We start from the raw sequence: 13,005 nt of genomic DNA, 5'->3' as shown, positions 1-13,005 counted from the left end.
GAAAGAAAGAATTTCAAGTATCGCTCTTTCAGACATTAGTGCTGCTTATGTTTAATGAAGGAGATGAATTCAGTTTTGAAGAAATTAAAATGGCCACTGGTGTAGGTAGGAAGAATACTTCTTGATTCTTAAATTTATTCATGAAGTGATTGCCAATTATGATTTGGTATGTAAAGATCTAATTTTAAGAAATTTGCCTTGATCATTAGGACAAACTTTATGAGCCAATAGTGCGCAGACACCAAAAATGATGAGGAAAACACACTGCTGGTACTTCCTAGTGTAGATAAAATAGATGCTTCACAAAATCAATAGTAAGAGTTGTGTAGCAGATAGTACTACTAACAACCTATTTGATTTACAAAATGTATTACTGAGTTCTGAAAATCCAAGTGGGGATAAAGACTGTTGTGTGTGCAGATTATTTTTGTTCTGTTACAGTTTCAAATACTATATTCTGAAAGTGATCTGTTGTAGAATGCTGTCATTTCAGAGTGATTCAAGTGAGTATTTTCAGCTAAACTGTTCTGAGAACTTGCCCACCTCTTTTTCATTACTGTTGCTGGAATACCCCATTTACAATAGGTCTGATTTGTTAAGAGCAGCAGTGTGCTCTAGGGTGTGTACTTCATAGCTGTCTCACTCTGCACTTGAAACCTGGATGCAGAAAGGACAAAGGCAACCAAGGAAAAGTATAGTTTTCTTTTTAACCATCTGCAGCATCTGCCTCCTGTGTTCTTGTGCTCTTGGGTGATTTATTTCCAGATTTTTACACTTCCTTGAAATAGTTACAACCATTGGCATTAAAAATGACAGCGCTATCATCTCTCTACTCTGTGGAGCTCCTGTGTCAACCAGCAGGTCATACACAGTAGCGTATTCACATGTTGAATCTTAAGATCAACCTGATACAGCAACTGCTGAAAGAGTATTTGAACCCACACAAGCCCTGAAATATTGTAAATATAGTAACTAAAATACTGCAAAATTGGAGTATCAAGAATCCCTGTGGTTCAGAATGAGCCTGGGTGCTCCAGCTTCTCAGCATCAGTGCTTCAAGTTGCTTAGTCATCCACTCCATTAATGCTGAGGGAGCTGAAGAAAACTCAGGCCAGTGCAAATGATAAGCATCGGGATAGTCCAGAGAGGTTCATTAGGTCAGAGTACAATGGTTACAGAACAAACATAAGTTCACACAAGCCTGCTCCAGATCCTGCTTTCTCATCTTGTATTGCTGTACCTCGGAGCTTGCATTCTGGCTGCCTGACAGCAACGATAAAATCTGCTGCGTGGAAATCCATTCCATTATAGCCCACTAGAAGGGATTTAGATAGACTGTTTTTAAGGCAGCTGGCTAGAATTTATAGTTGGCAGGTTACCTACATTATGTTTTATCATTGCACCGAGTGCCATGGCTGTGTTTCTCTCCCCTGTGGGGAAGTAGTGTAAGAATGCAGGCAACGAGGACAGCTCATGGTCCACAGAGTTCCTGTGGTGCCAGGATGGATGACATAAAATCTGTCTTCCCAGGCTCTACCTACAGAAGTCGCTGCTTTAGAGAGGTCCCATTCCCGCCTAGCAGTCTCTTCTAAAGAAGAGGAAACTCTTATGGCTAGAAATTATGTCAGAAATAGGTCCCACACTGCACCTTTCCTGTCTCCTGCTGCTTGGATGGTCCTTTCACTCAGTGGTACCCTGCTGAAGGCTGCTATCTTGGCTACTTGGAAAAGAACAATGATTGAGTTATTAGAAAAAGTAGCTGAATTTGTAATGCAGCTGCTTGGTGAATTAACCTCTAAGGGCAGAGGTGCTGACAGCCAGACTCTTGGAGACTGCCTTGGATGACTCAGAGGTCCTGGTTCATGGGTACAAATAACAAGACATAGTAGAAATTCTGGAGGGCAAAATCTGGGCATTAGGGTTGCCATAGAAACTGTTTCTAAATGTTCTAAACACCATGTGCAGACAGGCAGAATTGCAATGTATGCTTGAAAAAATAGTGTATGGAAGAGGGTCTGGATTTACTGGGAAATAGGAAAGCCTTTGAAACAGGGGAACCTGTACAAGAAGGGTAGGCTCTCTCTGAATTCAAAGAGAATGACATTGCTGGCATGTTGTAAAAGCTGGAAGTTTACAGAATTCAAGGGGATAGGTTCAGGGAAGAGCAAAGCACTGAAGGTATCTCAACACATAGAAACCACCTCTGGCTTAGAAAGTCCCTAAGCCCAAAGTGATTGGAGACTTAGAGAGCAACAGCATGAGGAGAGGAGGAAAAGCAGGAAAGTGTGCAGCTGTATCAGTTTCACTCTTACATGCTGCCCTGTGCTCACCTGCTCGTGGCCAGTGCTGAACCAGATGGACCTTCTGACCCAGGGTGCTTCAGTTTGAAACTAGACACTGAAAGGAATACTGAACCTCCCAACTCTGCGGAGTTGCATCTGACCACTTCCTTTACTCTGGTGTTCACGTGTGCCAGCTCTTTCTGGGAGCTGGTGAAAAGTTCATCAGGCAAACAGCCTGCTGGTAACTTCTGGGGAAGTTACTGAGCAAAAGCAGAAAGCATCATCATGCTGTGTGTGTGCTTGTGTTTGGATACTTCATATATTTCAGTTTAGGTACCACATGAGTAACTACCACATTACTGGGGAAAAAAAAATTCAAAAATCCACCCCAACCAAACAAAAAACAAACCATCACATGGATTTCTGTCCCTTTAGGACACCACTGTCTTCATCTGCATTAACCAGCATAATTGGAGCTTGTGTTTTACAGTCACTGTTACAATAAATCACCACCAGTCTCTTTAAAAAGATGTTGTCGTCCCTGGTACATTACTGCAGTTGGCAAATACATAAACTGTCACTCAAAGAATGGTTACCTCTTCTTTGGTAACTGTGCTGCTTTGAGATGCAGTGTCCCCATACAGTCCATGTTTTTACCTGTCTTTCTATTATCAAGAAAGCCTCTTTGCGGCTTTGCATGCGGTGCAGAAGCAAAGCTCCAAAGTATACCGAGTGTTTTTAACAGCATCCTTTTGGGACAAAAACAGAACTTGACAATCTGCATTTACTGAAGGTTTAATATCATGAATGCCTTTTTAGTCAATGTGGTTTAAAGGGTTTTTTTAGTAATTATAGAATAGCTGGAAGTTTGAAAAAAGGAACAGGTCACTCTGTATGAAAGTTTATTATTATTTCTAAAATACTTTGTGTTAATCTTTTACTCGGCTGTACTGCACTTCAGCACTAGATTGCAAAGTCTTTCTTTCAATTTTTAGACTAAAACTCTGTTCAGGAGATCATTTGGTGATAATTTTATATTGTGAATAAAAGTATTCTAGAGACTGCAGGGGCTATTTTAATGCAAAATCTTGATGCAAGACCTTGCAACATAATTATTAGAATGTTTTAGACTTAATTTTATCTACTTGTCCAAATGCTTTTAGCTTTAAAACTTAGTAGATAAAATTTTCCTCACCCACTTGTTTCCACTCCTTTCTTCTTGTGGGGGAAGTTTGTGACTGCAATAGCTGTTGCTCTGCCTTCTCATAAAACATCTTCTATCAACATAGACTTTCTTTATTATATATTTTCTGGTGTGTGTTAAAAATAGTGATGAAATCATAAAATGGGTGGCTTGAGTTTCTTGTCATCAACTGATTTTTTTTTTTTTCTTCTAACATCCTGTTAAGTACCAAACAAAACAAAAGCAATAAAACCAGGCTCATGTTAATGTGAAATCTGTTCTGAAACTGCTTCTGGATGGCAAGCTCACTGAGGTGAGCCTGAGTCTGTCTTCCTGAGCTGTACAATTCGGTGCATGCTCTCAGCACTTACGTGTGAAAGATGCGAGACCAAGCTCAAAGGCTGTGAGTTGTTACCTAATTGGAACTTTGCTGGAAGAAGGCATTAACATAAAACCAGTAACTTGACAATTGTATTTCTAGATTAATCACATTAAACTCTTCATGTTCATGGAGTTTTTTTCTGCTTTCTCCCATACTTCTTCACAGAGGACAGTGAATTAAGAAGAACCTTGCAGTCTTTAGCTTGTGGAAAAGCACGAGTATTGATTAAAAATCCAAAGGGCAAGGATGTGGAAGATGGAGATAAATTCATCTTTAATGGTGATTTCAAGCATAAATTGTTTAGAATAAAGATCAACCAAATCCAAATGAAAGAAACAGTATGTATTTTTTTTCATTCATTCTGTTAATGTTAACTGTTTATTCACGTATGGAGAGCCAGAATCTCTGCATTTCCTCTCATAGTTTTTGCATATGGAGAAAAGAAACAGTTTGGGCGTTTTTTTGGTAGTCAGGATGACTTGCAGAGGCAATGAAGATTTTTAAAACTTATTCAAATCAAAACAACTTAGGTTTTTTCCTGTGCTTGCAAATTTAAAAGCCTGTCTATTAAACTGATAGGATCTTGTAGATGTTTCAGTCCATCTTAGGAGTTTTCATGGTATGGCTGAAATCAAATGTCACCATGTCACTTGTAGAGGCCTGGGCTATAGAAGCACTGTAACTGCAAATCTGTGTGAGAAAGTGTGACAGGAGGCATACAGCCGTGAGATGGGAACGACCTTGAGCGCTTAAGAATAGAAACTTGGCAGAGGAGCGAAGAAGATAATGAAGACACTGAACACAGAAAAATAGACTAGAGACGGAGAACTTTTAACCAATCATATATTAACTTAGCCGGGGTGGGTAACGCGCGCAGCCTATTAGGAGTCAGATAGATGTAAACATAGAATGCTAGAAATGTATAAAAAGCTTGCTTTGTGTGTAATAAAATGGCTACCAGAGCATCATATTGGTGTGCTGTAGTCCATTTCTTGCATGGACCCCAACAGTCACTTTTTTATTTAGTGGGTAATTAAAGTCAAGGTTCTCCCTGTTTTTGCAGTGGGTGTCTTTCTTGTACTTGAATCCAAATTCTTGACAGAAGGTGACATGTTTTAATTAACATTGAGTTGTTTCCTTTTTGCCTTTGCATCTTGAAATGCTTAAAAGTCAAATTAGAGTTGAGCCATTTGATAGAGAAGACTACTGTATTTGAGCTGTCAAACTGTTGCGTGTTCTCTCAATCTGAAGTGAGTTTTTAAGATTTAGTTTTGTTTATCAAATAGATGTAACATAAGGTGTACATTATTTTTTCTTTACATTATCCTTAGTTTTATCTTTGGTTTGCTTTAGCAGTACACTTTAGAATCACTTACTTCTTAGCATGCAGTAATGCATGCATCTGTCTCAAAGATGAATAAGAGTACATGAGTTTCATTTCGTTGGAAAGGTTACTCTAGAAATACAATTGATAAAAACAATAGAAAAAAGGTGATATTATTTGTGATGTTGTATTGTTCTTTAGGTCGAGGAACAGGTCAGCACAACTGAAAGAGTATTTCAAGACAGGCAATATCAGATTGATGCTGCTATTGTACGAATAATGAAGATGAGAAAGACTCTTGGTCATAATCTCCTTGTTTCTGAATTGTATAATCAACTGAAATTTCCTGTTAAGGTAACTGATTTTGTTTTTCAAAGCATCCTAGGATCATCTAAAAATATTTAATATATTTTTCCATTCAGCTTGTCCATGAGAGTAAGAAATGTGAAATAAGTTTGAATCAAATCCAAAGATATTAAAATGAGTGTGTGAACAGAAGTAAGCTAGAGTATCAGTAGGAAATTATATATTTACTATGTCACATTTTCTTATGTAGCTGTTAGCAGTCTTATTTTTTTAAATGTAAAATAAATGCAACTACATTCTAAACTGTTCTACTAAACTCATCTTTTCTTGTAGCCTGGAGACTTGAAAAAGAGGATTGAATCCCTCATTGACAGAGACTATATGGAGAGAGACAAAGACAACCCCAATCAGTACCACTATGTTGCATAATGGAGAGGAGATACTTTTACTTAAAAAAATAAAATTAAAAAACAAACCTAAAAAAATAAAAACCAAAATCATCCACATATATCTTCAGGACACCGAATACTTATGCTGTTCCAGACTTTCCTTTTAGCAGATTTCAAGTTGGTGTATATTATTCAACCAGCTGCATGCACTGCTGTGGAAGAGAAAATGACATGTTAATTGATCATCCGTGTCAAGACTCCTTACAAATTTTAAATGTCGTATTTTTATTTCTTTTAGTTGCTCTCTTGTTCTTCTGGGTTCTTAAAAATTTAGTTTTACAGTTTTGTTTAACACTGTCATTGAAGTTGGATGGAAAGGTAAAATTTCCTGTGTGAGAAATATTTCTGTGATGGATGCATGTCTTGTTTCTTCATTTATGTGTTCCTAACTGCATCCATAAAGACCCTATATGCTGCATTCTTTAGCTACAGTGACAACTTGGGTAACTTTTTAAAAATGCTTAATTGATGAACACTTATGTACAAGCAGTGTTGTTGAAATACACTGAATTTTTGAAATTATGCACCATGAAAACCCTTAAACTTGCGTTCAGTTAATTTTCTTTCAAATTATTATAAACTTCAGTCTGGTTTGGATAAATCAGGTTTTGAAGTGAGATCTTTGAAGTGCCAAGAGGACAACTGTGTTCCTGTGTGTAGTGAGTTCTTGGATTACTTAGCTAAAACATGGATTATTATTTTATTACTACTTCTGCTGGCTTGGGTGGCAAAGATTAGATCTAAGTCAAAGAGGCCCTACCTCATTTTAGGGCAAGTGGTGTTTATCACTGTCTATGTAATTGCAGTAACACTTAGTTTGGCCTTTAAAATAACATCCAGGGAACCTACTGTACAGTGTGCTCCACTTTAAAAAAGCAAAACCTTTTTTTTAAAAATACTTTTATGGTCTCGATATTGTGAAAGCATAGTTTTTTGTCTTGAAAGACTAAGTATTTTGCAAGTATTTTGTCACATACTGTATATATGTAAGTTGATTTGAATTAAAGAGTGAAAGACACTGTAGAGCTGTTAGACAGTTGTAACTATAAGGAGGACATCTTTTGTGGCAATACTTACAAGACTGTTTATTTTCCGGATTTGCATACTGGTGTGTTGCATTCTGAAAAAGAGCTACCAAAGGAGTTTCGGACATGGCATAAATAAGAATTTAACTGAGCAATATTTTCTTGAGAGATACCTTACTGAGTTTATGTAACATGGATTTGGTGCATCAGTTAAAAGGCCACCGCCTCTTCTTAAAGTAAACATTGCTAAGAGTTGACATCTTGTGGATTTACACGTTGAAGTCCTTGTTCTGTCATCTGGTGTCATTAATTGTATTGCATTCTTCTGAATTATTTTCGTTCCCTTTGTGTTTTGAAACTCAACATGTTTAGTTTTATTGTATTTAAAACATATTTAATATTGTAATTTAATGTAGACCTATTTTAATATTTGAATCTTCAGTTAATGCAAATAAAATCTTTGATGCATATTAAATATTAATTTCTTAGACTTTGTGAGAATGTGGCACTTCAGTTTATTTGTGTGGTTTGTTCTTTAGTGTTAATTATACCATTCACCTTATAATTCATTTTCTATGCATATGGAAGCCGATCAGATCCATCTTACTAGACTTTTAAACAGAAAGGAGTGTGTGCCTCACAGAAATGTCATGGCCAGAGGCTTTTTCCACAAAGCTGGCAGCAGAATGCAGTAACTGGTATCAAGCCATGAATGTGTCTCGCCTTCCCTCTCTGAACCCCAACTTCCTGGTTCAGTGGCTTTAAACAATAGATTAAAAGCAGTGGTTTTATCCTGAATGTAACTGAAATGGTTCTGCTGTATGGAGTAATGTTAATTGATTCAAAGTGCTGATATGTGTGTTTTTTCTGAATTGCCATAGACTAGAACTCTTTGGCCAAATGACTATGGTATAGCAATTAAAAATTAGTTGTTCCACAACCAGTGGAAATAATGAGGCTTCTTTCTCTGATGTATGCCTTTGTCCCTTACTGTATAATCCTACCAGGTAACCTCAAGCAGCAGTAATGCAGAGGGTTTTTCTGTTTAGAAAAACAGAAGCAGCCTTTCTGCTTGCAGGAGCATTGGTTTTGTTCTCCTTTATCCAGCTGCTGATCTCCAACCATCCCCTTACCTCCCAAACCTACAAAAAATATAACAATCTCTAAAAATTCTTACTCTTCCAAATAGGTCTCAAAGTGTTCAGAGGATCAAAATCTATGGGAGAAATTGACAGGCCATGTGATCATGACTTTCTTTTTCAGGTTCTCATTTTTAATTTTATTTCCTCAAATTTCTCTTGCTGGGGTTTTGCATGTGCTGAACCAGACAGGTAAGCAGTTAGTTTATTAGTCAGCATGGTAATCACTTCTTCATAGCAAAATAGCTGCATTTGATTGCTTTTTGATAGTTGGTGATAGAATTTGGCAGAGCATTCAGTCTCATCCAGTTGCTGGTTTAATGCCAGCTATTTGGTTCACATTGCCCTCTGAATGGATTTGTGCCCACAGGGCAGAGGTTGCTAAACATTTCTTCCTGGAAGGTCACCAAGTGTTGAAGAAAAGTAGCAGATTTCCCCCATAGCACATCCATGTTTAGAAGATGTCTTGAAAACCTGGGTCTTGGCAGTTCAGTGGCCTTGGAACAAATTGTGTAGAAGCTTCTATGAACTGACAAAAATAACAGCAGGGAATCTGGGATATGGGTTGGGGCTCTCCAATCTTACCAAAACCTTCCAATTTAACTTAGTTCTACTTAAACATTCAGATAATTCATGCAGATGTACGTTATGTGTATTTAAAAAGCAGTTTTCCTAAAAGTGACGTCCTGTCACTTAGCCCAATATCTCCTGAGGGAAAGTGAGTGTGAGAATGCAGGCTGCTGGCTGCCTTGCAGGTGCTCCCCAAGTCACCGTTACAGCTATCCTGCCTGCCCCCTCCTTTTGTCCTGTCATCTTAGTTCTATATTTTAGCTTCCCCTCTATTCCTTTGTCTGAACCTGGATTTATTATTTAACTCCCTTGGTCTGCTGCATCTTCTTTCTTCCTTTCTTTTTGCTGTACCTCTGAAAAAAAAAATACCTTATTACAAGCAGCTTCGGTGCTTTGATTTGTTACGCCGGTGGACCTGTTTGTGAGTTTATGATCTTTGGCTGGTGTGCTAGGGAGAGTGGACTCTGTACTATAACCTTGGTTATCTGTTCCTAGCCAAAGTCTCTTCAGAAAGAAAATAATGCAGTAAGGTCAGATAATGCACAGCAAAAAGCTACAGGAAAAATTGGGTCATGTTGCATGCACGTTGTCTTTCCTGGTAAAAATGCCCATCCTGTACTCTGTCGTCCATGCTGGTACTTGGTCTCGACTTTGCAGAACAGTTTGCATTGTAGTAACAGCTCCTAGATCTTGTGGCTGTTTCCCATGTACTTCCTCATAAACAGCCATTCTCCACTCATGCCCAGGAGGTGTACCACGGTTAACGTGGACCTGTGTGTGGGTTGGTTGGACAGCAGCTCTGTCAAACAAAATGCACATAGGCTGGGTATGGACTACATTTCCTTCGGCGATGGCACTAATTTGGATCTCTGAACTGTATATACCAGCTTTTACAGAAGCTCCAACTCTTTGTTTATATCTTGAACAAACATAAACTGCTGTCAAGTTTGATTGATGTTGGCCAATAAGTTATTGAGTAGTGAGGCTGATGGCCAGCATGGTTGTGTAAGAGTTGCTTCATCAGTAAGCTAATGATCCACACCATGTAAAACCAACATCAATCTCTGCTGATAGACTTACGTTCTTTACTTACCAATTTCTCACCACAATACTGTTGCTTGATGGAACTTGTGTAATTACATTAATTGGTAGCAATCCAAGCATCTGGCATTTTTCAATTTATAGACACCAGTTTTGCAGTAGAGGGGCAGACTACTGCACAGCAAGCTTAAACCTGACACTGTGCCTCCCCCTCTATTTTGGCTTCTGGCAGACTTCAGGTGTTGCACAGACCTTCCTCCACTCCTGATGCAGTTTCCAAAAACAGTGACCAAATGATGAGAACAGCCAATGTCCCATTTCTAGTAACCTCAACTCCTCTGCAGATGAATCATTCAAACACTTGACCAGAGCTGTTCCTTATGTTCTTTTTCAAGCTAACTAACTTCTGCTTTTGGCAATATGTGGCAAGACTAAAGATTGCTAGAAGTGCTGCAGGAAAAAGCAATCAAACTAAAATAAAACAAAATGTTTCTGTCTCTAAAAATGCACAGATAAAAATGCAGCATTAAGAAAGAAATTACTATTTATAGCAATAGCACAGAAAAAGAAAGGCAGATCCCCAAGCCACTTTGAAGAGCAAATGAACTTCTCTAGGAAGTTTTGGGGAAATAGGAAGTGTAAGTGAACCGAGACAAACATCAGGGAAAGGTCATCAAGTATAGAGTAGCTGGACTTGACTTTGGCAGCTGGTGGTGGCCAAATTGCATTTCAAATTGGTTCTAAGTAAAAATGTATGAAGGCGGCTTGGGAGCATAAATGATTCTGCCTCAGAGCTGATTCATCTGGAGTGCACTGCAACAAGGAGAGGGATGACACGGCACTCATTTTGAGAAAGCAGAAGCACTCCACTATTGGCACACTTTCCAATAGCACCAGAAATAGGATTTCATTAGCAAAATAAGTACTTCTGATGTTTCAGACGAAGAAAGTATATCCTTTACAGTTTAGATAAGAGCTTTGAATTACAAAGTGATCAAATGGCCTGAGCCCCATATCTCTGTTACTATGCTAACATCTGATAATTTTAACAGACAAACTTCACCTCTTTTTTTCTAGTTTCCTCAAAAAAATGGGGATTTCTTAAACCTCTTGTTTATTAAAACATCAGACAACATCAGAAACTATGTGAAAGTGCAATTAATTTTACCCATGCAACCAGAAGTCATTAGCAGTCCCTGTTTTGGCTTGGAACACATATAGGGATTATACATATATGGATTATACATATACACAGGTACACAAAGATGCATATCTTCAGAGATATCAGACCATTAACTTCCAGTGCTTTTGTGCAGCTGGGACTGGATTAATTCTAGGCAAGATGGCACCCTCAACTGCCTTTAAACTCAGTGGCTAGAAACATTCTGGAGGCAATACAGACCTTTGGTGGGTTAATCGGTCACCGAAGTAATTTCTCACCCTCCTCTATCACCTCCCCTTTACCACAGAGGTGCCTGTGCTGCATTTCCCAGTGGGAACTACAGTTAAATGCTTAGAGCCAGCAAGGCTGACCTGGGCCCTGATGTTCCTCACAGCTCTTAGCTGACATGAGTTACAGGGATAAGACGTACGGCAGTTCACAGAAAGACCCCAAATCTGCTGCAGGTCAGGGCTAGGCAAAGTGGCCTGTGCCAGGGTGGCAGCACCCCAGAGCCAAGCTACGGCTGCTTCAGCCCATGGTGCTGTTGACGGGGTCGCAATCACGACAGAACACATCTACGCAGTTGCAGATAAGCAGGCAGTTCTTTATTGCAGTGCTGGGGAAACACAGAGGATGGCTCCTCTAATTGTGCTCTGAAGTCCGTACATTTTCACAGCTTGTTTACACATTTTTAACAAAGTGATACTACCAGATTATACAAGCATGCATAAAATGTCCACTTTTTAATTTGCCCTTTACTGTGATGGGTTCATCACTACCATAATATTTCATAGAAGACACTGAATTACTTCAAAAGCTTACCCCTACATAATTTTGATATGGAGAAAAAAGAAAAGTTATGGCCTACTATTCAGGGTTGTCTAATCACAACTACTACTCTTCATGTTATTGTCCAATCCTTATCACAACTATTCTTCTTCTGTGTATGGTATGTACCTTCTCTAAGTACTTGTACACATATATCTTATAGCTTTTTAACTCTGCAGTTTAAACAATACCTACTTTAACTACTTTAATCAATCAAAATGTTCTCTTGACTGCAACAGTGGAATAGGGCCCTAAAAAGCTCTGGACCCATGGGCTAGGGCTAATGGCAAGAGGGACCTAGGGCTGAACCACAGCAGCTTGTGGTGATGGTGCAGTGCACATGTGTGTACCCCTACATGCGACCACACACAGTGAGCATGAGCCTGCCCCTGCGGGGTGGACGTACACACCTGCTGTTGTCCCAGAAATGAGGGTTCTTTAGCTGGTGTGCAAAATCCAACTGGCACACAAGAGGCTTGTTTTATTGCATTTCTGCACAGAGATGGGTGCTAGGTGGTTACTCCAGAAAGCTAGCATCCCTTCCCTATAATACAGGAGTTCTCTTACAGGCCAAAAAAGCAAAATTACCTTAAGTATACCAAAATCATTTGCCTCTATGATTGCCCAGCTAATCCTTTGCTTCCATTCAACGTGGTAGCTCTTACCTTTTATCACTCATGCTCAGAGGGCAGGGGGCCTTCCTGAATAGGGGTCTGCCTAGCCTACGGGAGGGTATGAAAACGTTCGTGAGGTACATTCACAGTAATCTTATGTAACCTGTGCTCCCCACCATCAGTTCCACTCCTTGTAATTAATGCTCAAGCCTAAAGACACCAGCATTAGAATCAGAGAACCACAGAATGGCTTGTGTTTTTTTAAAACATCCACCAGACCACCCCGCTGCCATGGGCAGGGACACCTCCCACCAGACCAGGCTGCCCAAAGCCCTGTCCAACCTGGCCTTGAACACTTCCAGGGAGGGGGCACCCACAACTTCCCTGGGCAAGTTCTCTGTTCCCACCAACAGGTTCCCTTGCCCAGGGAAGTTGTGGATGCCCCTCCCTGGAAGTGTTCAAGGATCTTCAACTTCTCTTCCTATGAAGGCAGGCTCAATTAATGCTCTCTTCCATTGGCCATTCTGTTGATGCGAAGGATGAGCTCCGTGAATACCTCACACCGCTCGGGCTTTTTCGACATCGTCACCGTCGCCTCGCGGCTGCGCACAGAATGCGCGTGTGAGGGACACCGGGACCAGCACGGACACACCAGGCTTGGCACACGAACACCTTCCCCTCCGCCGGGCCCCAAGCCACC

General features: G+C 39.7%; 1 protein-coding gene across 1 annotated transcript in view; it reads left to right on the top strand.

Annotated features, from left to right (window-relative positions):
• Positions 1 to 5,906, top strand: part of CUL4A (cullin 4A) — a gene marked incomplete at its 5' end in the record, with an annotated part of 34,604 nt that extends 28,698 nt beyond the window's left edge. Inside the window, 4 exons of the mRNA XM_010180446.1 lie at positions 6 to 105; positions 4,013 to 4,185; positions 5,373 to 5,525; positions 5,811 to 5,906. Coding sequence (XP_010178748.1) covers positions 6 to 105; positions 4,013 to 4,185; positions 5,373 to 5,525; positions 5,811 to 5,906 — 522 coding nt within the window. The remainder of the gene's footprint in view (positions 1 to 5; positions 106 to 4,012; positions 4,186 to 5,372; positions 5,526 to 5,810) is intronic.
• Positions 5,907 to 13,005: the final 7,099 nt, after the last annotated feature.

Source organism: Mesitornis unicolor, unplaced genomic scaffold, assembly GCF_000695765.1.
Source record: "Mesitornis unicolor isolate BGI_N332 unplaced genomic scaffold, ASM69576v1 scaffold10753, whole genome shotgun sequence".
Lineage (NCBI taxonomy): Eukaryota > Metazoa > Chordata > Aves > Mesitornithiformes > Mesitornithidae > Mesitornis > Mesitornis unicolor.
The sequence above is the reverse complement of the archived record's forward strand: the minus strand, read 5'-3'. Positions and strand labels throughout refer to the sequence as shown.